General features: G+C 46.9%; 3 protein-coding genes across 3 annotated transcripts; 2 read left to right on the top strand and 1 right to left on the bottom strand.

Annotated features, from left to right (window-relative positions):
* The first annotated feature begins 1,561 nt into the window (after positions 1-1,561).
* On the top strand, positions 1,562-5,604 carry LOC127297355 (cyclin-dependent kinase A-1). Its single transcript, XM_051327666.1, has 8 exons — positions 1,562-1,822; positions 1,942-2,126; positions 2,434-2,554; positions 4,354-4,527; positions 4,733-4,896; positions 4,988-5,075; positions 5,167-5,220; positions 5,305-5,604. Exons 1-8 carry the CDS (start codon positions 1,814-1,816, stop codon positions 5,392-5,394), a joined length of 885 nt encoding a protein of 294 aa, XP_051183626.1. The 5' UTR covers positions 1,562-1,813; the 3' UTR covers positions 5,395-5,604.
* A 634-nt stretch (positions 5,605-6,238) lies between these two features.
* Positions 6,239-8,820, bottom strand: LOC127297354 (uncharacterized). The gene is made up of 5 exons (XM_051327665.2): positions 8,627-8,820; positions 7,557-7,821; positions 7,266-7,465; positions 6,992-7,179; positions 6,239-6,772 (listed from the first exon to the last, which is right to left on the bottom strand). Exons 1-5 carry the CDS (start codon positions 8,731-8,733, stop codon positions 6,486-6,488), a joined length of 1,047 nt encoding a protein of 348 aa, XP_051183625.1. The 5' UTR covers positions 8,734-8,820; the 3' UTR covers positions 6,239-6,485.
* Positions 8,821-22,053: 13,233 nt separating this feature from the next.
* Positions 22,054-22,625, top strand: LOC127297353 (uncharacterized). The gene has a single exon (XM_051327664.1). It carries the CDS (start codon positions 22,060-22,062, stop codon positions 22,381-22,383), a length of 324 nt encoding a protein of 107 aa, XP_051183624.1. The 5' UTR covers positions 22,054-22,059; the 3' UTR covers positions 22,384-22,625.
* The last annotated feature ends 990 nt before the right edge of the window (positions 22,626-23,615 follow it).

Genomic DNA, 23,615 nt, shown 5'->3' with positions numbered 1-23,615 from the left:
CCGATCGTCGTGCTGATCGAGATCAACCATAGGTCCATAGCCCGACGAACTTAACAAAGACTGTTTTGTACATGGAAGTCAGTCCTCGCCCAACACATGCCACTTTGTGTGGCCTGGCCGCGCGACCTACTTGTCGTCCCGTCCTTGTCCACTCAATTTTTGGTTTCACATCCTTCTCAACGTTTTCCAAACCAAAGGTGTTTTGGCGACGAGGAAACCTACCTAATCTATTTGTTCTATAGTCCTCCCCCTTCTCATAATCATTGTCGTGGTTTCATCAGTTTAGAACGAAGGGAGTAGCTCTCAATTTGTTTTCACATGCTTTACGAATTATTTGGGAGTGGCAATTCCGGCCACATTCAACTTAGATTACTTATTTCTCATCCAATATTCGTATATGTTGATTAATGGTTCTTAACTCAGACTTAGGAATCAGTTTATTATTTGCATGAGAAATAAACAAACCACTACGCCGTTGGCCCGTTAAGAGCATTCCTTAACTTACAATGCCAGGCGAAAGCCTTTTATTTAAGAATAAAACCACTGCAAATTAGGTTTGAAAGAAATGGCTCTGCACTCAGGGACGGAGCCAGGGGGTGCCAGTTGGGGCCATGGACCCCCCTATGCTAAATTTTTTGCTGAAAGACCTCCTAAAATGTATGCGAATTGATCCTTTAATTTGTGAGTATTTGCCTATCTGGGCCCCTCCAAGCAAATTTTTGTTCAATTGGCCCCCTCCAAACTATATTCCTGGCTCCGTCCCTGTAGGTGCATTGTTGCCAAAGTTACCTTTCTAGGATAAGCTCTCCACATATACATTTTGCTGGTTGTCTAGCATCTTCTCGGCAATGTTAATCATCATTCTACGGAGATCTATACCAACTATATATGCATAATAATAAAAAATGTTTTTATGTGAGATCATTGTGAAGTAGACCTCATCTTGAAACAATGAAATTGTTGATGCTGCCCCTCTAGTGTCATGTCATCAATGAAGAAGACGAAGAATATCCCTTGCAAAATACGAAGAAGCAGGTATAGATTGGTTTAGAAAACTAGGTAGTCTTTTTTTATAAAGAACTAGAAATTCTATATAATGTGTTCTAGATGGTCATTAAGATAGCATAGGGCCCAGTATCCTCCAAGCAAGACTATACCCACTAAAATTGCCTAGTCCAATACAATTATAAGTCCGTCGCAATTGAGTTGGGCAAAATTTCGGTGCTCCGTCGATAATGTCGAGGCCCACAACATGACATTATAATGTGATCAGGTACATTTTTGTTTTTGCGAATTTGACTGGGTACATCTTAACTATAACGTACAACACGAAAGAGAGTGCCGACGAGTAATGGATGACATTGCTCAGATACCGCCAAGTTTCTGCAATCTTTTAGAGGCATAGTTTTAGCAATTCGATATTCTAGAATAGATAATAGCCTCACTAAATCTATTTGAACAATAAATAAATGAATAGAAGAAACCCTAAAAGAACCACCCATAGCACCCAAGAAATTAAGAAACCCAGAAAAAGGCAACCAATGAGGGTGGACTGGGGGAGAAAAGCCTCGGTCAAACGGCTGATAAAGGAGGAGGACCTGCCTGCAACACCAATATTTACAAGACCAGAGAGAGAGGAGGAGCAGCAGCCCAGGACCCAAACCCCAATGGCGGCAGCAGCTTTGCCCGCCGCTCTCGCTCGTCCCCGCTCTTGATCCCCTTCCCCCTCGCCTCCTCCCCCTCCCCCCTCACCCGCTCGTCCATTCCGCCGCCACCACCGTTCGCCGCCGCCGCCGTCGCGCATTGGACGCCGATGGACCAGGTAACCGGCGCGGCACGGAGCGATCTGCTTCCATTCCGATACGAGGGGTTCCTGGTACTCCGATTCGATTTCCTCGTCTCACTCTTCTCAACTGTGTGTTTGCGCGCGTGCGTGCGCAGTACGAGAAGGAGGAGAAGATCGGGGAGGGCACGTACGGGGTGGTGTACAGGGCGCGGGACAGGCTCACCAACGAGACCATCGCGCTCAAGAAGATCCGCCTCGAGCAGGAGGACGAGGGCGTCCCCTCCACCGCCATCCGCGAGATCTCGCTGCTCAAGGAGATGCAGCACGGCAACATCGTCAAGTGAGCACGCCCACTCCCCTCCCCCCCTTCCCCCCCTGTTTATCGGACAGCATTGACTTTGCCCCTTACTTGACCCCGGATTTAGGATTTAGCATCTATCGATTGGGTGAACTAGCTCGGATTGATTGAGTGACTGAAACGGGCATTAAGTCGGCCTCTGCGTTTATGCAACAGTAACCACGCTTGATTTTGATGGCGCCATGTTAATGTAGTAGCATCACTAATGTCGTTGCATTTGTGGTGAGGATGGGGCGGTTTGCGGTGCTGCTATGCTGAGGAGCTCTACTCATTCTTTCTTTGCTTCCAGGCTACACGATGTCATCCACAGCGAGAAGCGCATATGGCTCGTCTTCGAGTACCTGGATCTGGACCTCAAGAAGTTCATGGACTCTTCTCCAGAGTTCGCCAAGAGCCCTGCTTTGATCAAGGTGAGCAGATAGTCATGTGTGCCGCTGTGAACTTGCTTCTACTGCTTTCCATGTATAGTTGGACCGTGAAGCACTCGCTTGACCCTGTCCTTGTCAATGGTTCCGTACATGTCATACAGTAGTGTTAGGAAGAGCTTGTGACAGAACCAATGCTTAGTGTTGAGCAGGATAAGTAATGTTACTAAGGAATAGGCACCTGGTTGTAGACTTGTAGTAGACCACAGTTTCAGTCCAGTGCCTTCTCATTTCGTGGAATTTTTTTTTAGCTCCCATATGCTGTAGATTGATTGATTAAGCACAAGACCAAAGCGGAACCCACATTACGTCTCGTGCGCTCCATATATGGCGTATCATCCGTCTTCTTCTGTCACTGTGGTTTATTTGGCAGGACAGTGCCCATTTTTTTGTTCACTAGGGCCACACTTTGCGTAAACGAGTATGCACAGTTGGGGAAAAGTACCCATGTCTGTATTGCCCTGTGCACCTGTTCACTGTTGAACTTGACAACTTGTTGCACCTGAATGCCATTATGATATATGGACATGTGATGTTTCGACATATATGTCTGTTTACTTTAGAGATGCCATGTAAGTACGTTGTTGTGCTAACATTAGACTTTTCTTAGTCCAAAACTAGCTGAATTCCAATCGTGACAGATGCTCAAATGTATAGTTTGAAAACAGTTATGTTTGCTATACATATGCAATGTTTATGTTCGTAAATGTGGTTGTAATTGTCTGTTTACTTTAGAGATGCCATGTAAGTGCGTTGTTGTGCTAAGATTAGACTTTCCTTAGACTAAAACTAGCTGAATTCCTGTCGCGGCAGATGCTAAAATTGCAGTATGAATACAGTGTTGTATTTGCTATACAGATGCAATGTTTATATTTGTAAATGTAGTTGTAGTTCTTTAGAAATGTAAACGTTTCAGTGTTTATCTGATTCTTCTCCTTTATAAACTTGCCCTGGCGAAATAAATGATCTAATATTTCTCTATTTTATCTGCTCAATGTGGAGGACATCTCAAAGCAAACGTTGGAGTTCTTTGAACCCTGTTTTAATAATGTTAGTAGATGACTCTCAGTAACGCGAGTACACTACATGGACAATCAACCAGTATTGCCTTTTAAGACTGCCTTGGGCTCTAGTACCAAACCCCATCTTGGCCAGCCATCTCCTCAGATTAGATCCACTGTACAACACTCTTTGCTCTACAGTAACTCCTGTAGGCTGTAAATAAAACATGGCTTCACTGTTAGTGGTAGCTTTGTTGTAAATGATTGGCTGTGTGGTACCACCACCATCACCCCAGTGCTGTATGATCCCCATGTGGTCACCGTTTCTGTCATGTTTGTTGTCTTTGTGCAACTATTTACTGCACACAGAGCTGGCACTGTTTCCTTCAACTACCACTTCTGACAGCCATGGGCTGTGGTCTTTTGGGTCAAATTAGTTGGTGCATTTCTTTACATGCTATTATTTTCTGATTGCTGATTAGTATACCTGTTCCTTGGCATATAGTTCTGCAGGTCATGTTAGAGTTTGCTTACAGTATGAATTGTGGCAATATATTTTTTGATCAACCTAACTGTATATATAAACATGAAATTCATGCAACATTGTTTTTTATCAAGTTGCTTGTACTGGTATACAAAGAGCAATAAAGATAGCATGAATGCAAGCATTATATTCTATTTTACTGTCTTTATGCCTTCATTCCTAGCATATTTGTCTTGACTCAAAATGCTTCTGGTTGCATCTTGGTATGTGAGTATGTGACTGTTTTCTTCTTTCTCCAGTCATATCTCTATCAGATACTCCGCGGCGTTGCTTATTGTCATTCTCATAGAGTTCTTCATCGAGATTTGAAACCTCAGAATTTATTGATAGATCGGCGTACTAACGCACTGAAGCTTGCAGACTTTGGTTTAGCCAGGGCATTTGGAATCCCTGTCCGTACATTTACTCATGAGGTATTTTTCTTCTATTACTCGTTTACAAGTGCCTTGAGAACTGTTCCAGTACCACGTCGCCTTTTGGCAGGATCTTAGCATACAATTTTGCATCTTAGTATGTACTACATATGATTTTGCATCTAAACAAGCTCATTGTTCTTCTATCGATCCAACACCATGTCACATCAACTCACAAGGCATGTCTATGGGAAGTATTTTTCAGGTAGTAACATTATGGTACAGAGCTCCAGAAATTCTTCTTGGAGCGAGGCAGTATTCCACACCAGTTGATGTGTGGTCAGTGGGCTGTATCTTTGCAGAAATGGTGAACCAGAAGCCGCTGTTTCCTGGCGATTCTGAGATTGATGAATTATTTAAGATATTCAGGTTCGATTCTCTCCCTGATTTCTCATCTGTTAAGAGCTCTTCTTGTCTACTGTATCTGATGTACGTGTTATGTTCTGGTTATTCAATGAAGGGTACTTGGCACTCCAACAGAACAAACTTGGCCAGGAGTGAGCTCCTTGCCTGACTATAAGTCTGCTTTCCCCAAGTGGCAGGCAGAGGTGTGAGACCACAGCTTAAACTTTTCATTAGGCAGTGCCATATGTATCATGTCACTGATATTCCTTGACTGGAATCTTCACTAATCTCCAGGAGCTGGCCACTGTTGTCCCCAATCTTGGATCTCTTGGCTTGGACCTTCTCTCCGTAAGTCAAAGACACACCCGTCTATGATCATGAACATGACACCACATACTGTAACTGTATTGAAGTCCTTCTTTTCACTTGCAGAAAATGCTTCGGTTCGAGCCAAGCAAAAGGATCACAGCTAGGCAGGCTCTGGAGCATGAGTACTTCAAGGACATCGAGGTGGTACAATGAGCTGGCTATTTATTTGATGTTGCATTGGTTGACATATGTATGAGCTGGGCTGCTCATTTCATTCCTTTCGTGAACGTTGTGGCTTTGGCATTTTTGTCATTCAGCTGGATAATTCGGATCTGGTGTGTTGGAGGTGTACTCAGGAATGCTAAATAGATTACCATCTTGGTCTCTATTTGTTCAAAGTAAATATTCCCGTGTGTTTGTTTATCATTGAGCATTTGGTGGTTTGCAGTCGATATTTTAACCCATTGCTTCATCGGGTTGCAAGAACTGCGATTGCTCATTGTATACTCTCCTGATACAGGATGTGAAACTGCTGGCTCATGGAGATAGGGATTTAGTTTTTTCAAATATTTGCTGAACAAAAAATCGATGAGCCATGAACTTGCAAAGTATGCTCGAGCCAATTATTGGATGGCTTGCTGAATCAACGATTGCCTGATTGACACTTCTTGTTTTGACAATGAGGATGTGATCCCTTCTGCTAGAGTGATGGTAATGTAAGTCCCTGTTTAATCACAAAAATGAGGTTGACTTTGGATGGTTTAATTTTCTTGGGTAGTTCTCTTCTAGGCATAATAGTTTTACGTTGCAAGCTGAAGTCACAGCTCTGTACATGTCACTATGCAAGGCTCGTCAGGCAAAAATAAGAAGAGTATCAATTCGTTGATTCAACCCATGCAAGAAAGTTCTGCTGAGCCTTGTTTAATAACATCTCTAAGCAGTCACACACGTTAGCAAAAGAGTATGTTTACACCTCTAGGCAATCACACGCCTCCGCAAAGATCATGTCAAGATATTATCCATAAAATATCAAAACAGCTATATCAGCTAAAACAGATGAACAACACAAACCTATCAAATATTCCATTGGCTTATAAATAAGAGAATACAAGAGGCTATCAGTAAGTTTCAAACCATGTAAACCTCGTGGACCGAGGCAAAAAGTAGCATGGAAAAAACAGTAATTCACATATAAAATCACCTAAATTTACATGAAAAAAAACCCATCTTTACATAAAGCTGAGTGCAGAAAAGTTTTCACAGATTAAACCACCCCCAGTTGATATCTGCGCTGCCAAACCTTGTCATCGTTTCTTCTTCATGATTGCCGTCGTGCGCATCTCAGCATCTTCCTTGGCGAAGCTCCACCAGAGGTACGACATGGGGATAGCCATGGCAAGGCAGATTGCATGACCATCTACATACCCCCAACGTGGAGGGACGTCTTGGGCTTCCAGGAATACTGAGAGGATACCCCCAAGAGCAACAAAGATGATCTTCAGCCGTGAAGGATGCCTTGTCATAGCAGCCCACAATGCCCACACGAGGAGCTGAGCAATGCTAATAACAGTACAAACTTTCGTGTTCAGGCCTGCATAGTTTATAAGGCTAAGCATTTAATTTTCAGGATTACCGCCCGGAAATACCAATCTCAGAATTTTAGCAGCAGAAACAAGGAATTTAAATGCCAGGCCTGCATAGTTTATAAGGCTAAGCATTTAATTTCCAGGCTTTTCTCGCCTCATTGTCATGCATAAGCGAAACAAGGAATTTTGAAACTGTGAGAAACTAGCTTCCGTGTGAAGGTTACCTTTGTTAAGGTCGTAGAAGTTCAGGTACAAGATGTGGGTGGTCACAAAAGCCAGAACTGGAGCTGCAACCATCACCCGTGAAGCTTCATCCCTTAAACTTGAAGTTCGCAGTATAGCCAAAATTAGGGAGTAGCCCAGGAAGGCAGCAGTTGATGAGAAATATAGCTTTTCTGTCCAAGCGGTATCACTGCAACAGGTAGATGAACAGGATTAACTAACTACTGACCAAAAACCATCTGAATTTTGTTTTTTCATTTGGTGGACTGGACCTACCAGCTGTGATATATGGCACTCCAGAACCACGAATTCATGGCCAAGAGTCCGTAAATGTGCCACAGACCAGTATATTCATAGTACGTCGCTTGAGTTTCAGGTCTAAGAGGCAGCTTGTATGAAAGCAAGAGGAAAAACGATAGCCATCCATTGAACTGCACAAGAAGAGTCAGAGCAGATAGAGCTGCCGAAAAAGGTTCCTGCAAATGAAACAGCAGCAGTTGTGTGAGTAAGCGGAAACGAGACGTTAAAATGCTGCAGCTAAACTGATTATGTGCTCCAACTAGCTACCTGAAACACGGATGCACGTTTCAGAGGCCATTTGCCGTGATACTTGACCGGCCCTAGGTTAAGCTCTTCCCGTTCCTCCTCCCTCTCCATCATGCAGTGGTACCGGCATTCGCTGTTGCAGTTCCACTCCTTCCACTGCAAGTACAACGGCTCGTGCGCGTACCAGGATTTGTCGGCAGGCTGATCGTCAGTGGGCACAATGCAGTGTTTGATGATGGAGTCCTCTTTGAGGGCGCCGGTCCTTTGGCATTCCTCCACGCAGGATCTGGTAAGAGGAAAGGAAAACGTGAGCAACTCGCCTGCCGGTTGGTTTCTGGGTCAAGCCTTACGCCCACCCCTCATGGCATTGCAAACCGAAATTCAGAATGCTGATAAAGACAGCGCAAAGTTCACCCGGGAGCCTCCATCCATCCGCGTATCTCCTCAGGTTCTGTCGGATACTGCTGAATTCAAAATCTGAATACTACAAGCTAATGTCCCTCCAAACAGGGACTAGGAACAGACTCTAAGTTGCTAACAAAAGACAGGCCAACGAGCCTCAATCTCAATTTCGTTAGGCAACATCGAATTCGAAATCTAAAAGTCGCGCAGCCGCAATCCAGTGTTTCTCCAAATAGGGATGGACGAGGGAGAGGTTCAGAGCAAGTCAGTACAGATCCATGACGCAAACTTTGGCAGGGCTTGAGCCGACAACGCCATATGCGCAATAGTATACACGGCGCCCGAAATCCATCCCAAATGCCCCCGACGGTTTTATCCTCCTCCTCGTCCTCCTCTCGAGCTGACAGTCGACTTAGTTCAACAGGAGAGGTACGGGCCATGCAAATCGCAGTCCCAATTACAACATGATTACTACAAGTAGTTCGAGCTACAGTTTCCCCCAGAAAATCACCGTACCGTACTAGTACTACCAATGTTAATTAAACAAGCAATATCGTGTAGTACAGTGCTGAAAATCGGAGATGGAGCTGCGTGCAACTAACAGGAACCGCCCCAACTGCCAGCGAGGAAATAGCGCGCGGAGGGAATCTCGTGGGGGGAGAGGAGCTGGTAGGAGTAGTAGCACCCACCTGTAGAGCGGATCGGCGTCGCCCTCCTCCGCCGCCGCGGCAGCGAAGGCCGCGGCCAGTAGACCAAGAAGCAGCAGCAGCAGAGAAGCCCTCCTGCCTCGCCCCATCACCCCTCGCCCACCGCCGGCGCGGCTCCGAATTCGGCGGGCGGAACTAAGGCGGCAGCAGCTACCTACCTACCTACCTGCTGGGAGAGCGGAGATCCGTACATAGCCTGCGAGGGTAGGAGGAGGAGTCGTGGGAGGAAGAAGGTGCGAGCGAGCGTGTGATTGGTTTTCTGTTTGGGCTCCGCGTGTTTGGGGGGAGCAAATCGACAGGGAGGACGATGAGACGGGAGCGCACGGTAGACGATAGCAACAGCTTTTATTCATTCTGGAGTATCTCTCTCTCTGGATGGACGTGCGTGCGCCGCTCGCATCGCATTGGTTGTCAATGTCTGTCAGGGATGGGCCACGACCCCACGGGGATGGCGAGGGAGGGGCTGAGAGTAAAATAAACCTGCACTGACTGTCACGGATCCAGATAGGGCCACGGAGCACCTCGTGTTTTCTTGTATTCACCTGCACCTATCTTTCTTGAGCATGTTGAAGAGGATATTGTACTTCGGCTGGTTTTGTTTGGGAACACCAAGTACACTACTTTCTTGACAATCAATACCACATATAATAATAACAAATAGTACATGGTAGAGATACAGGCCTGTCTCTAACGATTACAAAATGAAGTCTACAAGATACTAGCAAATCCTTCGAGGTCTTCAAACTCTTTCTTCTTCCAAGATACAATCTTGTACTTTCGAAAGACATCCAAAAATACATAACAAACCATAGACCTGTAAATACCAACGAATGTTCTCCCATAATTTTAATTTGAGTCGCAATGCCAAGGTTGCGTACACGCGCACTACCATTAAAGTATTCAACCAACGTCGGCAAGAGTACCAACACCAGTATGCCAGGGAATTAGAAACTGGTCAGCTTTGGATGGAGAGCCGAGAGTGGGAATCACCATTGTCGAGGACGTAGCAACCGGGACGAAAACTACAAGGATAATCCTCCTCGTGGCAACCATGAGAAAAGATCTAAAATCGATCAGGGGAAGCAAGATCTGAACACCCGTACCTAGATAATTGTAGTCTTTCAGCACCACCATTGACGTCGGGAAGGAGATCTCGTCGTCGAACGAAAGGCCGAAGATCACTTAGTGCAAACGATGTCATCTCCACTGAGGGGAAACCAACAAGAACGGCTACCAAAACCCTAACATAGACTACTAAAAAAGACTTTTTTTATTGAAAACTCCGCGCATAGATCGGGTTCCCCACTCCTCCCGACGCCGGTGAGGCCGGTCGGAGGAGGGGGGAACCAATCTATGGAGGACGTTGAGGTGGAGGAGGCTAGGGTTTTCTCTGGAGGCGGCGGCTTCGGAACAACAAGTACTACGGAGTACTATCTGGATGCATGATCTTTTTAAAATGTAGGAATATGGAAACCAAGATTGAGAAGATATGTGTTCAAATTTCTACATAATTTTAAAATCCAAAAGTAGGAAAGAAAATAGATGAATAGTGCATGTGCATTTTGCTTCTCTCGCAAATAGAATAAAATGCGACATAAGCTCTATCTTGAGAATGGAGGGCATATGAACGAATTCAACTGTAATTTGGTCACACCAATACTATGATCCAAATGGCTGGCCTCCATGTGAAATTTTTCTATGGGTTGGGATCCTCCAAAATCCCATTTAATATAAAGAGACCCTCACCTAGTATATTGGGTGTGTAGAGTTTTAGGGTTGATCAAGTCGCCTAAGATGTCTCGCTACTGGCATTGGTTTTCGCTAAAAGGATGATCCACCTTAGAGAACCAGAGAGAGAGAGAGGAGGAGGAGGAGGAGGAGGAGGAGGAGGAGTAAAATGCACTGTACAATAAACTTGGCGAGCGGCATTGGCCGCATGCTAGTGCCTTTCGAGCCCTCCACAAACACCACCTTCATCAACAACCATCTATGTATGACATTCTACATAATGGTATCAAAGTTGCAAGTCATAATATTATTAGCGCCGATGCATGTTCCGCGTTGTGACCTTACCGTGGAACACTGAGAACACCTCTTTTCTCATGTCGTGTTTTTCACAAAGTTAGATAGCATTCAGTTTGGCCATCCATCCTCCTAATCATCCTTTGGAAGGTTTGGGAGTCTAGGAATTCGAAAGGTGTTTAGTCATATTGATCAATCTACGTTCTTCGGTGTGTCAAACATTTGTGCAAGATTTAATATTTGTGTGTAAACTATGACCACAAACACCATATTCTATTTTCAAACCAAATGAACTAAATGTCACAATAGAGTGAACATCTTTTATACCCCCTCGGTTTACCCTTAATTAAGTGTTGGTGTGGTATTTACTCCTCGTTGGAATGATCTTGGGATTCGTTTCGTACGGAAACATTTGAAGCCACTTAAATCTTCAATTAGCATGAAAACGGAGGGAAATCATATGAAAAATAATGTAGTAGATAACAAATTTAGTTTATAAGGTGGAATAACACTGAGTCAACTAAGAAGATAGCACCTTTTTGCAGTAGAAGAACATTGTTTACAACACCAAGTTTTTTTTGTTGTAAAACTGACAAAGTAATTAAAATAGGAAAATCAAGAGTAAAAGTTTGACTGGTGATGTTTCATCCGAGTTTGTTCATATTCTAAGGGTAGTTTCCATCATTTATCACATGGTTTTGTTCTATAGCCAAAACTAAAGCGTGTACCTTGGATTTGTGAGTAACCAAGACATTTTTTTCCAAACAATTTGTGAGAAGCATCAAGCAAGGTAGTGTGTTTTGCCTGAACCCAAATTTTCTTGTATACTGGTTAGATGCATTTGAGAAAGAAATAAAGCATACATTGACCAGAATCCAAACGTACCCACGATGCATCCCGACAAGAACAAATCAATCATGTACCACAAGGTGAGACGACAAGGGTTAATATGTTAATATCAGGAAACATGGCGCGTTCAATCTGCAAATACAGCTGAGAGCAACAGACCAAAAGACTTTCGGTGATTATCCTGGTTTTTCTAATCGCCCAAAACGCGGGGGCCCATCCGCGTGAGCGCACGGCGCTTCACGACGTGGGAAGAGCCGAGACCCCACCTCCTTTCGCCAGCCATCCGATGGTCTCCGTCGCACCGGCCGGCCGCGCTGCGCCGTCCGATCACGGCCGTACGTGGACGTCGCGTCGCACCGTACAATACCCTGCCCTGATTGTTGTTGTCTCTAATTAAGAAACCGCGATGAGTAGTAGACTCTCACGTTAGCCGTTGACGTTGGATTAGTATACGAGCCGCCAATGACCGACCATTAGCGCGATCTTGTCATGTCAACATCGATGGTTAGCGAGCACACTAAGTACTCAACTGTTTTTCATCAAGAAGATGTTCTTGTTTACAGTTTTCTGGTCCGTTGCCCCCGTTGATACTTTTCGGATGTGGAGATTATTGTTACCAGTTTGATGCTGACATCTTTTCTTTCTTTTAGCACAGACGCTGATACAGTGACGTGTCTTTTGCAAGAATAGGTGAAGCGATGTTGACGTCTCAAACGGAGACTCTTCTTTCTAGCAGGTATGTTGGATACTTGGATGCATCCCAGATAGTTTGGCTTAGGAAATGCTTTTTCTTTTTTTTCTTTTTTGAGAATACACCACGGGTCGTGTATTAAACATATACGTAGAAGAAAGTCCAAAGACAGTTGGTATAAGGTTGAGAAGGCTACAACTCTGCTCCGTGATGGATGGCACAACGCCAACAATGGCTGCCACAATACAAACGCACACCAGATTTACAAATCGAAGAATGCTTTGACCAACAACCATTGCGCCCTGGAAGCTCACGGTCCAAGCGTTGACCAAACATCAACCCCATAGATGCAACGATGACTCCAAAAAACCAAAGCAAGGGTTCTAATAAGGGAACGACACTGTGCCGCCACCGCCCCATCGGATAATGGGTAGGGTTTCCACCGTGCTCGAGGCCGACTCATCGTTCATTCTCACGCGGATACTCTATACTATGGATGCGTTTGGCTTTGACTCATCAAAACCCTTCTCAATAAGCTCAACCACTGATTTGGAATCAACTTAAAGAATGATCTTCCTCCCTTATATCGGTGAGAGTTCACTAGTTTCATAGACCCCATGTCAAAAACAATTTATGTGTACAAACTTTTAATAAGGCGATTTGTAAACTCAATACAGTAGAATACAATATGTCCAAAAGGCTCCAAAGGTAAAGATATTGTGTCGCCAATATATCCCAATGCTTGTTATACACCAACTCCTTAATCACAAATCGGTATAAGATTGGCTATAAGATTGGCTCAAAGACCTTAAGCATTGTATATTATCCCCAAGGCGTTCTACAAATAGTGGACAAAACAGTCGACTTACGCTTCCAATCAACAAAGAGAACAACCGGTTACACTAGTAGGAAAACCCTTATAGGCGAAGCTTAGTTCTGTAGCGCACCGTTAAAAATGCGCCACAGAAAATTATTTTGTGGCGCACCAGGCAAGGTGCGCCACAGAAATAGCTTAATTTTGTGGCGCACCATGGAACACTGCGCCACAAAAATTTGTGGGGCCCACACCCTGTCACGCCCAATCATTGGTTTCACTTTTTCTACGGCGCACTGCACTTGGTGCGCCACAGAAATAACGTTTTCTGTGGCGCACTGGCTTAGGTGCGCCACAGAAATGACGTGTTCTGTGGCGCACTGGCCTCGGTGCGCCACAGAAATAACGTGTCCTATATCATGGCCGTAGCCCTCCCTCGCCCGTATACCACTCTCTCCCCCTCTCCCCGCGCCGCCGCCTTCCATGGCGAGTGCTGCCGTCGCCGCCGCCTTCCTCCGCGAGGGCCGCATGCCGCCACGCTCCACCCATCCCCGCCACCAGCAGCACAAGCCGCTGCGGCGTGGAGGAGGAGGGGCCGGCGCGGCGTCAAGGTGGAGGAGCCGCCGCCGCGTCAAGGTGGAGGAGCCGCCGCGACCTCCACCCCTGCCGTCGTCGTCGGTGAGCTCCTCCACAACTGCCGTCGTCGGTGAGCTCCCTCCCCTCCCCTCTTCCTCTCCCGCGCGAGCACAAAGTGCTCGATGAAATGCTTCTTTGTGATTTTCTGCTCTTTGTTGTGCTCGATGAAATGCTGTTGTGCTCCCCTTTTCTTATTCTGTATAACTTGGCTAATTACATGGATTGAATTATGATCCCATTGATGCCATTTATCTGGTATGTGCACATGGATTGAATTATGATCCCATTGCTTGCAGTTGTTGCCTGTCAAGCACTGCATGAAAGCCTTGATAAAGTGCTTTACTGAAGCTTTGGCTTTAGTGAAGTGTCATGTGCAGGTCACGCTGCTATTGCTTGATTAATTGGTGCTATGCTTGTTACTGATGGAGCTATAGTTGATTAATTGGTGCTATGCTTGTTACTGATGCTGCTATATTGCTTGATTAATTTGTGCTATGCTTGGTACTAAATTGGTGCTATGCTTGGTACTAAATTGGTGCTATGTTTGGTACTAAATGGACATGCTATATGAACACCAGCTACTAGCAGTGACATGCTATATTGGCTCTATATATATCTGCTCCAAAGGTTCCATTTGGAGCCTGGATTGCTAGTGGTTATTGTCAACTTATATCACTTGCTATGCCTGTGTGGCTTACTGGATCATATGTACCTGTTGTTTGTGGAGGTTTACTGCCACTTGTTATTGATGAACCATGTGATGGTAATGATTCAATTTAATTCAATGATGTTAATTTGATTTCCATCCTTTGTTGGAAATAAATCCATGTCTGAACCTGTACAAGGTAATGAAGATTTGCTCACTTGGTATTGCTTGCTAGTTGGACATTTGGTTGGTTTTGATGCTACTGGTTCATTTAAATGCATGAAATGCTACTATGGTATGCTACTGTGGTATCCTTGTGAAGAAAATGATGGATTCTTGTGAGCTTATGGTATGCTACTATGCTACTATGGTATCCTTGTGAAGATTTACTTGATGGATTCTTGTGAGCTTATGGTATGCTACTATAGAGATATTCACATTAGGGAATCATGTAAATAAATGCCACTGTGGTATCCTTTTCTTGTTGGCTTTGATGAAAATAGAGATATCCACAGTAGGGGATCATGTAAATGAATGCCACTGTGGTATCCTTTGAAGAAAAATGACTGTTTCTGATGGTTTTAAAAGGCTAGGTGGTGCTAGGTGATTCAGTTGGCTACCAAGACTTGTCTCATCTGGTTAGCTGGGATATGCTATGTGTTGTTGCTTGTTTAGGCATATCTAACACTTACTGGATTTACTGGTTCTTGATTGGCCTCTCTTTTGCCAGCATCACTTGGTCTATATACCAAGTGATGAATAATCCCTTTGGAGCATCTGCTCCATGCATGCTATGTGTGTTTGAGCATCTTGACTTATGTCACCATGGTTGCTGGTTTGTTGGTGTTTTTGTACTTGCCGATGATTAGATGGTTGGTCGATCACTCGTACACTCGGGGGTGGAGCAAGTGAGCCTGGTGTGATGGCACAAATATCAATATTTTGTGCATCCTACCTGGCCTCACTTACTCCATCCCTGGATGTTAATATTTGTTTCGACCAACAAAGTATGAGGCATTCCATTTAGTTCATACTAGCTACTTCTTAATTGCATTGGCCTTTCTTCCATTTGAGTGCCGATGATTAAATTGTTTGGTCACTTGTACACTCTGGGGTGGGGCCAGTGAGCCTGGTGCGATGACACAAATATCAATCTCTTGTGCATTCTACCTGGCCTCACTGACCCCATCCCGGAATATTAATATTTCTTTTGACCAACAAAGTATGAGGCATATGATATCTAGTTGAGATACCACTTGGCTCTTTCTTCCATTTTAGTGCCGATGATTAGAATGTTTGGTCACCTATACGCCGCAATATACTTTGTAGACGGGCCCCCCTTTCCCCGGCCGCCGTTCCATGAACGAGTCTTTGACGAGACAACAACGCCGACCTGCCTCTCCGGTGCATCACCACTTTTCTTCTCTCGCCGTTCAGTACGTGAACGAGTCCTTAATGCAAAGACGGTGTCAGCCTCCCTAGCATCATGCCGACCCCTGTTGCCGTGCTTCAGGCCGTGTCTCAGGCGCCCTGCACTCTTCGCCTTTTTGCCCGGTGAACGAATAGACTAATCGTTGGAATAAGGAAGCCGATGATGGCCGATCGCAATTTAATCTTGCGACCGGCCATCATCGGTTTCCTTATTCCAACGATCAGTCTATTGGTTCACCGGGCAAGAAGGCGAACAGTGCAGGGCGCGGGACACACGGCTCTGCGCGCAACACGGCCCGGCATAATGCTGGGCAGGCCGGCACGGTCTTTGCATCAAGGACTCGTTCACTGGACGGCGAGAGACTGCCGTGGTTCTGCGCCGGAGAGGCAGATCGGCGTCGTTGTGTCGTCAAGCACCCGTTCACGGAACGGCGGCCGGGGAAAGGGGGCCCTTCTGCAAAGTATACTGCGGTGTATACTGCGGTGTATACTGCAACTATGGTTTCTGACCATAGTATTTGTGTTGACCAACAATGTATGAGGCACTTATTCCATTTTGTCATTCCATTTGCTTTGAGATTTTCAAAATGCCGATGATTAAAATGTTTGGTCACCGTACACTCGGGGGCGACTTAAGTGAGCCTGGTAAGATAGCACAAATATCAATCTCTTGTGCATCGGACTTGGTCTCACTTACACCGTCCCTGAATGTTAATATTTGTGTTGACCAACAATGTATGAGGCATTTATTCCATTTCTCTTGTGCATCGGACTTGTTGGTCTCACTTTCTTTCATTTTCATCATAGTAGGAACTGGATGAAGGACCCCGATGCAAGCGAGCCTGGTGGGTAGAGATGAGGGAGCAAAGGAGGAACCGGATGAAGACTACTTTGTATCTCAAAATTGTGAATTTTGTATGAATTAAGAGTTGTATGCAAAACATTTGACACTTAATTGCCACTATATATGTATCTCGATCGGGCTCTAAGTAATGTGATGATGATGTCTATGTTATATCTGTGCAATGTACATGATATTTATATTATATCTGAATGTTGCTGTATATAACCTGTATATCTGTATATTGCTGTCTATAAACTGCATGTGTATAGCAGGCAGCACAAAATCGTGTATAATACAAGCAAATTCTGTGGCGCACTGAAAACCAATTCTGTGGCGCACGCTTTTCTGTGGCGCACCTAAGAACACGTGCGCCACAGAAACCTTAATTCTGTGGCGCATGGGAAGGTGCGCCACAGAAACCTTAATTTTGTGGCGACGTTTCTGTGGCGCACCTCCCATGCGCCACAGAATCCATTTTTGGTGCGCCACTGATGAGGCTTTTCCTACTAGTGTTAATTGTAAATATAATTATACTAACATTTTACACTTTTATATTCATTATGATATTGCGGTACTAATGATTATATGTTTTATATTACTTGCCTACCACTATTAACCACACCACAATTTCGCGATTTTTTCCGTTACATAGTTACAATGCATACAATTGAAAATATATACAAGTCCAGAGTTGTGCTAAAAGTACTATTTTCTTTCTTTTTGAGATAATGCCCCTTAACAAGACACTAAAACGGAAATACTTTATGTGTGAAAATAAATAAAAGGAAAAAATGCCTACTTGAATTAAGTTTTTACAATTGTTGAATTCTATGGTGTACATGTATACTTCTGCCTGAGTTTTCTTTTCTCTTTTAATAAAATTAAATATATTGGTAAGTATTCCGAACCATAAATATCCCAATAACTATCTTAAGAGCAGTTGTATACGAATAGGGACAATTTTTTTAGAAACTTCTAGAATATAAATCGAACCATTGTCATGACTAGTTCGGTAACAAATTGACAACCTGTTAATACTTTATACTTACTATTAAAATAACAACGCTCATAGAAGCTCGAAAAGTCTGCAAAAGTAGCGTATTATCTGCACCCGCCGTATAATAGCAAAATTTTATCCGCTGCCGTACCCGTTAGATATCCGCTTGGCCAATATTTATATTTTTTAAATGTTACCAATATTCATATTTGCATCCATATCTAGCGGATTTATATAGTTGCATACCATATCATTAAAAACAGACATGGATGCGGATTCAGGTGGTAAATATCCATACCATTTACATCTCTGGTCACCAGAAACAGAAACGAGACAGTTGCACTGTACTTTGCGGCACAATATCTTTGTGTTTATATATGTACACCGTTTACTCTTCCTTTTATTCCACGCCGTGATTGTGTTGCATTAAGGTATGTACGGATCGATCAATCTTGGGGGAGGAGGCTAGGAGGATGACGCATGCCCTATCTACAAACCCGAACAACACTGCTGAAACTAGCGTTGTTATTGTGGTGTGGCGACGACCGAGAACTAGTTCATGATAGCCTACCGATGCCTGTGTAGCCTAGCAAAGCATCACTCTATGTGATTTCATTCTTCACTCTCTGCAGCTTTCGGGGAATAGTTTTGTTTATCTCGAGCTGTTGAACATTTGTCCTTTTTCCGTCGATCAAGAGCTACTAGATTGTCAATGTTTGTAAACAAAGTGCACTTGCATTTATGAACCCATTTTCAGCCATGAGAGTTCACTAGTTTCATAATGTTTGTATTTTTCATTTCCGTTTATCTTGCATGACATTACTACACATCACGTTCGGTTCGAACCATGTGGTGGCTTTATTATTGGAAAATTATGGAGCTTGCATGTCTAGGCGTGAGTGGGACGGCGTAATGGCTCCATGGACGCACATTTTTTCACGGAGGATTTGGATGAAAATTTTGAATTTTTCAGTTGTCAAGTTGCCATCTAATTTATTGTTTATAAAGAGGAATGAATCCTATTTCAAGAGAGATTATTAGAAGAGACTTCAACCGAGTAGTTGCACATTTTAAAGAACCTTGTGCACTAAAAACAAAATAAAAACATGTACTGTGTTGTACACATAGATGATTGGTATTTTTTGTTCCATTTGGCGTAGGCAGAAACCAGCGCCAACTCCAGGGGATCCGAACCCCTTTCTTCTTATCCTGTACTCGATATCATCATGAGGTGGCCAGGCCAGGCAGTGCACGGTCATGAACAGGAGGGGATTCCACTCACCGCTATATACTTATCGCTATAATGACTGGCTATATTATCGCTATATGAACTAACTTCTCAAATAAATTTGCTTCACCTTCGCAGTGTGAATGATTGTCAAATGACAAAACTGAAAATCTTGCTTATGAGCTGCTTGTTCGGTATTCGGTAACTATGGCCCTGGTGGTGCCGTGGATGCGTATGTAATCGAGAGTCGAGACTCTGTTTCTGAGAGCATCTCCACTCGTGCCCCCGTCGAGGCCCCCGGCGAGCGTTTTTTCCATCCGGACGGCGTAATTCGGCCCAGTCGCGCCCCCGGTTCCTCGTTTTCGTCCGGATTTGGCCCTTCATCCATCCGGCGAGCCCACGCCACCCCCGGCCCCCCCGGGGAGCGCTCGGGGACTCCGGACGAAACGAAAGCGCGCGAAACGTTCCCGCGCATCTGGTGGCCCCAACTTGTCGGCGAGAGACACCGATCGTCGTCCTCATCGCATCGTCTTCCGCGCGCTGTAAAAGCCTGCCGCCGGTCAGCATTCGCCGGACGCGTAGCTTCCACGCGGCGAGTTAATGCCGTCGCCTCGGTTTCATGCGCGCCTACCGCTATTTATCGCCGAACTACCCCGGCTGCCCCGCATTCACCTCCTCGCTCGTCTTCCCCCAAATCATCCCCGAACTCGAAGGAACCAGCAATGGCGAACGACGGTGCGGCCAACAACGGCTTCGGCCGCCGCTCTCTCCACCAATGGGAGGGGCGACTCCTGCACGCGGCGGGCTACCCTGCGCCGCCGGACTTCCGCGCGCCGGGAGGCTGGAGGCTGAGCGCAGCGGCGTGCCGATCCCGCCGCCGCCAACGGGTGGCGGCGCACTCGGCGGCGATCGAGGAGGTGCGCGTCACTCTCGATGACGAGCGGCGCACGGATCCGCGCTTTGACCCCGACAACCACGAAGCGTGGATCGCGTTCTTCCGGCGAAGGTACGAACGCGAACTCGCCGCTACGACGGCCCTCCTCCTCCTCCGCAAGGAACAACGCCGCCGGCCGCCGCCGATGGTGGAGCGCGCCCAACCGCACCCTCGAGAATGTGCTCGCGCACATCGAGGACGGAACTCCCTGTCCTCGGGGATGCCGCCGCCGGTGGCGGCTACCGTGTCGCGCCGGCACGGTAGTTCCCGGATACCGAGGGAGGATGGCGCCGTCCTCTTCGTCGTCGGGCTCGAGATCGGCGTCTAGGTCCCGGCGGGTCGACGCCGGCCACCGTCAAGAAGGAGTGGCCGTCTCCGGCCACCGTGAAGAAGGAGCCGGCGTCCCCACCGCCGACCGAGAGGCGCAGCGGCGGCGCGCTCGTCATCCGCGACCAGCCCTCCTCGCCGCAACGCGGGCGGAAGAGGAAGACGGCGAAGAATGAGGCCGCCGCGGCCGCCGCCAACCAGCTCGCCGAGGAGGAGGCGAAGCGCGCGGAGGACGCCGCGGTGGCGGAGGCGATCGCCGTGTCGCCGAAGGACCTGGTGCCCGCCGACAACAGCCTCCCCATCGACGCCGCGCTGGAGTGGTCCAGCGCGGCCCGGGAGCGCCAGAGGCGGAGCGTTAGCGGCGGATGTTGGATCTGCCGCCGCGCGACAACTCGCCGCCCGCGCCGCCGCACCGCCGTCCTCGCGGAACGCCGCGCCCAGGGAGGTGATCAAGCTCGAGGAGAGCAGCGACGACGACATCTACCGGCCGTCGCCTCCACGCGCCGGCGACGCTGCCGTGGCACGAGCCGCTGGTACGAGGCGCCGCCGCCCCAGGACGACGCCGGCTCCAGCGACGACGACGACGGCGGCGACTACACGACCTTCTACCGCCATTTCGGCATGTAGGAGGCCGCTTTTAGTTTTAGTATTAGTTTGCCAATCGCCGAATTCAAATATATGTACGAATTCGGCCTATTTATGTACGAACTCGCCTCCATATGTTAAATATCATTAAATTTCGCTTATGTTTGAACGAATTCGCCTATTTTATCTGAATTCGTTTGCATCCATCCTGGGCTCGCGGCTGGGAAAATGGGCCTCCCCACGCCAAATCTTCCTCCAATCCGGAGGAAAATTTCGCCGGATCTGGACGTGGGGAGCGCAAACGAATGGGGATGCTCTGAGGAGCGAGACCTCCTCTACTGGTAGCAAAAGGGCCCCTTCAGCATCCCGTATTTCCTTGGACAAGGCAACGCCACTTGGAACATTATTGAACCCACTGATGGTGCCGTTGTGAGCAGGGTAGCTAGCCGGTCACTGTTTTTTTCTACAGAGCGCAAGTGTTCCTGCAATCGCGCAAGAAACTCCCTTTCATGCCAGTCACTTGCACCAGGAAATAATTCAAGTAAACACCCAAAAAAGAGTAAATTCGACAAAATGAAATTAGAATCCGAAGTTCAATTCTGCTCCATCCACCTTAAAAACATGTTTCCAATTCTCAAAAATTTCCAACACAAAAATTGGTAATTCGCATGTACATCATAAAGTTTCGCGAAAAATTGATATTTTTTGTGATCGATGTAAAAAAAAGATAAAACATGTCTCATAAAAAGCTTTATTTTTTGCACCAAAATTTGTCATTTTTACACGCCTAAACGATAAGTCAATTTTTCATGAAAAGACTTTGTGCGCACAAAGCATATGAAGATGAACATGTGAATTTTTTGTTGAGAATTTTTTTAACATTTTACGATCAAAGATACATTTTAAAATAAAGGAAGCAGATTACGCACATGAGCCAAAACATCACTCCCAGTTAAAATGGCATTCATTTTTAAGTAATCGCGAGTCGACGTTTAAAACTCGATAGTACAAAAAAGAAGAGAAAACATAAATCATTTGTGCGCGCCATATGATGATACAAGCTCCCCTTGCATAATCTTACAGGAAAATAGATCAGAAGTACTACTAAGCATTGCTAATTGAGCTGATATGTGTCGATTAGATTAAGCTTACCGTTTGTGCACCACAGCAGAGGTCTCGAACTTCATCATCTTCCAACGGATACTTGCGCTCCTATCGTCAATGGCCCCACGCACTCCCGGCCTGCTCCTATAAAGCCCCGGCCCGCCCAACGGAAACGAAACAGTCGTCAGTCTCGCACTCGCACGCGCACGCGCACTCACCAGAGCACAGAGCAGCAGCACCAAGTCATCAGAGCACCCAAGAGCGCCATACACGCACCAAGCCAGGCACCACCGCGCGCGCGCGCGTCATGGCGAGGCAGCATCCGAGGTCGCGGCTGGAAACGGCGGCGGACGCGGCGTCCTGGTGCCTCGCGCTGTCGGCTCTGGCGGCGGTGCTGCTGGTGTGCGCGACCGGCGAGGAAGGGGAGACGGTGCGCGGCGCGTCGCTGTCGGCGCGGTGGCGGCCGTGCGAGGAGATGTACGTGGTGGCGGAGGGGGAGACGCTGCACGGCATCAGCGACCGGTGCGGCGACCCCTACATCCTGGAGCGCAACCCGCACGTCCACGACCCCGACGACGTCTTCCCCGGCCTCGTCCTCAGGATCGCGCCCTCCATTCCCAAGCCTCGCTAGCTAGACCGTCTCATGGATAGGTAGAGCAGAAGCGAGTCCCTGAGAAAATCCGACAAGCTCTTACTCGTCACGGATTATTCCTTCCACTGATACTGATAATAGAACTCCAGTTTGCGCGCGTGTAGTTGCGCTGCCGGAGCGAGTCTTACTGCGCGCTGGTCTTTTCTGAAACATATATACTCCGTAGTTGTAATTTGAGATGTCCAAGTATGTTTCAGCGCGTGTGTATGCTGGTTGGTTTTGATTTCTTCTGCTTTTGCTGAATGGAGTAGAGCAGAGGCGGCGTGGAACATCTCAGAAACAAACTGCGAGGAGCATGTATTTAATCTACCAATATACAGCAGGCCCCTCAGTCGGGCATCATGGTATATGTTTTATAGTAGTAGGCATTAGGTACATGTCATCTCACGAGCAAGGTCTACGACTCTAGCTACGAGGCTCTGGAAATAGACCAGGTCTTACAGGAATTTTGGGCGGCTACAGTAGATGACAGCCCCCTACTCGCGCATCTGCTGGCAAGGAGTAGCAGTCGAGTTTGTGCCTGATCAGCTGCATTTCCGGGGTGACCTCTATGGCGACGAGGGAGACGGCGTGGCGTGGTAGATTGAGCACTTGGTTCCAGTTGACAAGCTTTCGAGGGAAGTACCCGGTGACAATGGTCGTCGAGATGCAGAATCTGCCGGCTCCGCAGTAGCTAAGCGTGGCGGTGTGCGGGTCTGCGAAGTATCTGGCACGCTGGGCCAGCTTTGAGGGGATGGCCTCTGGCCAGGACTTGATGATCACCGGATGAGGCCTAGCCTCCATATCGCAGGCGCAGAAGTGCCCATCCGCGGAGGAGAAACCAAAGAGCAGCTGCTGGCCGCCGCCCAAAAAGTCGGGGATCAAAAGGGCCAGGCCCCTGACGGGCAGCTCCCAGGTGCCTTCCATGCGCCACTGGCGGCACGCCGTGTCAAAGGAGAAGGTGCCTTCACGCGAGAAGGAGACCCAGACGCGCGTGCCCGCCACGAAGTAGCCCGAGATCCGCCATTCCCTCTCGCCGCCAGGGCGTAGGCTGGACAGGAGTGGTGGATCCGGGATGGGGTGCCAGGCCAAGCGACCGCCGGCGTCGGTGTCCCTGGCTAGAAGCTCGGCGTGGGGAGTGCCTTCTGGGTCGAGGTGGGGGAAGAAAGACATGGCGAAGACCATATCGTGTGCGACTGCGACGGGGACAAGAAGGATCGAGACTTTGCCGG

This window comes from Lolium perenne, chromosome 4, assembly GCF_019359855.2.
Source record: "Lolium perenne isolate Kyuss_39 chromosome 4, Kyuss_2.0, whole genome shotgun sequence".
NCBI lineage: Eukaryota > Viridiplantae > Streptophyta > Magnoliopsida > Poales > Poaceae > Lolium > Lolium perenne.
This window is presented reverse-complemented; position numbering and strand designations above follow the sequence as displayed.

What these genes read in the sequence shown, in the direction of transcription:
- LOC127297355 (XM_051327666.1), top strand. An exon ending in AGAGCCCTGCTTTGATCAAG is followed by an intron (nt 2,555 to 4,353) that starts GTGAGCAGATAG and finishes TTCTTTCTCCAG; the next exon opens with TCATATCTCTATCAGATACT. An exon ending in TCCGTACATTTACTCATGAG is followed by an intron (nt 4,528 to 4,732) that starts GTATTTTTCTTC and finishes AGTATTTTTCAG; the next exon opens with GTAGTAACATTATGGTACAG.
- LOC127297354 (XM_051327665.2), bottom strand. Translation starts at nt 8,733, where the DNA reads ATGGGGCGAGGCAGGAGGGCTTCTCTGCTGCTGCTGCTTCTTGGTCTA. An exon ending in AACGTGCATCCGTGTTTCAG is followed by an intron (nt 7,466 to 7,556) that starts GTAGCTAGTTGG and finishes TTTCATTTGCAG; the next exon opens with GAACCTTTTTCGGCAGCTCT. An exon ending in AGTGCCATATATCACAGCTG is followed by an intron (nt 7,180 to 7,265) that starts GTAGGTCCAGTC and finishes TACCTGTTGCAG; the next exon opens with TGATACCGCTTGGACAGAAA.
- LOC127297353 (XM_051327664.1), top strand. Translation starts at nt 22,060, where the DNA reads ATGGCGAGGCAGCATCCGAGGTCGCGGCTGGAAACGGCGGCGGACGCG.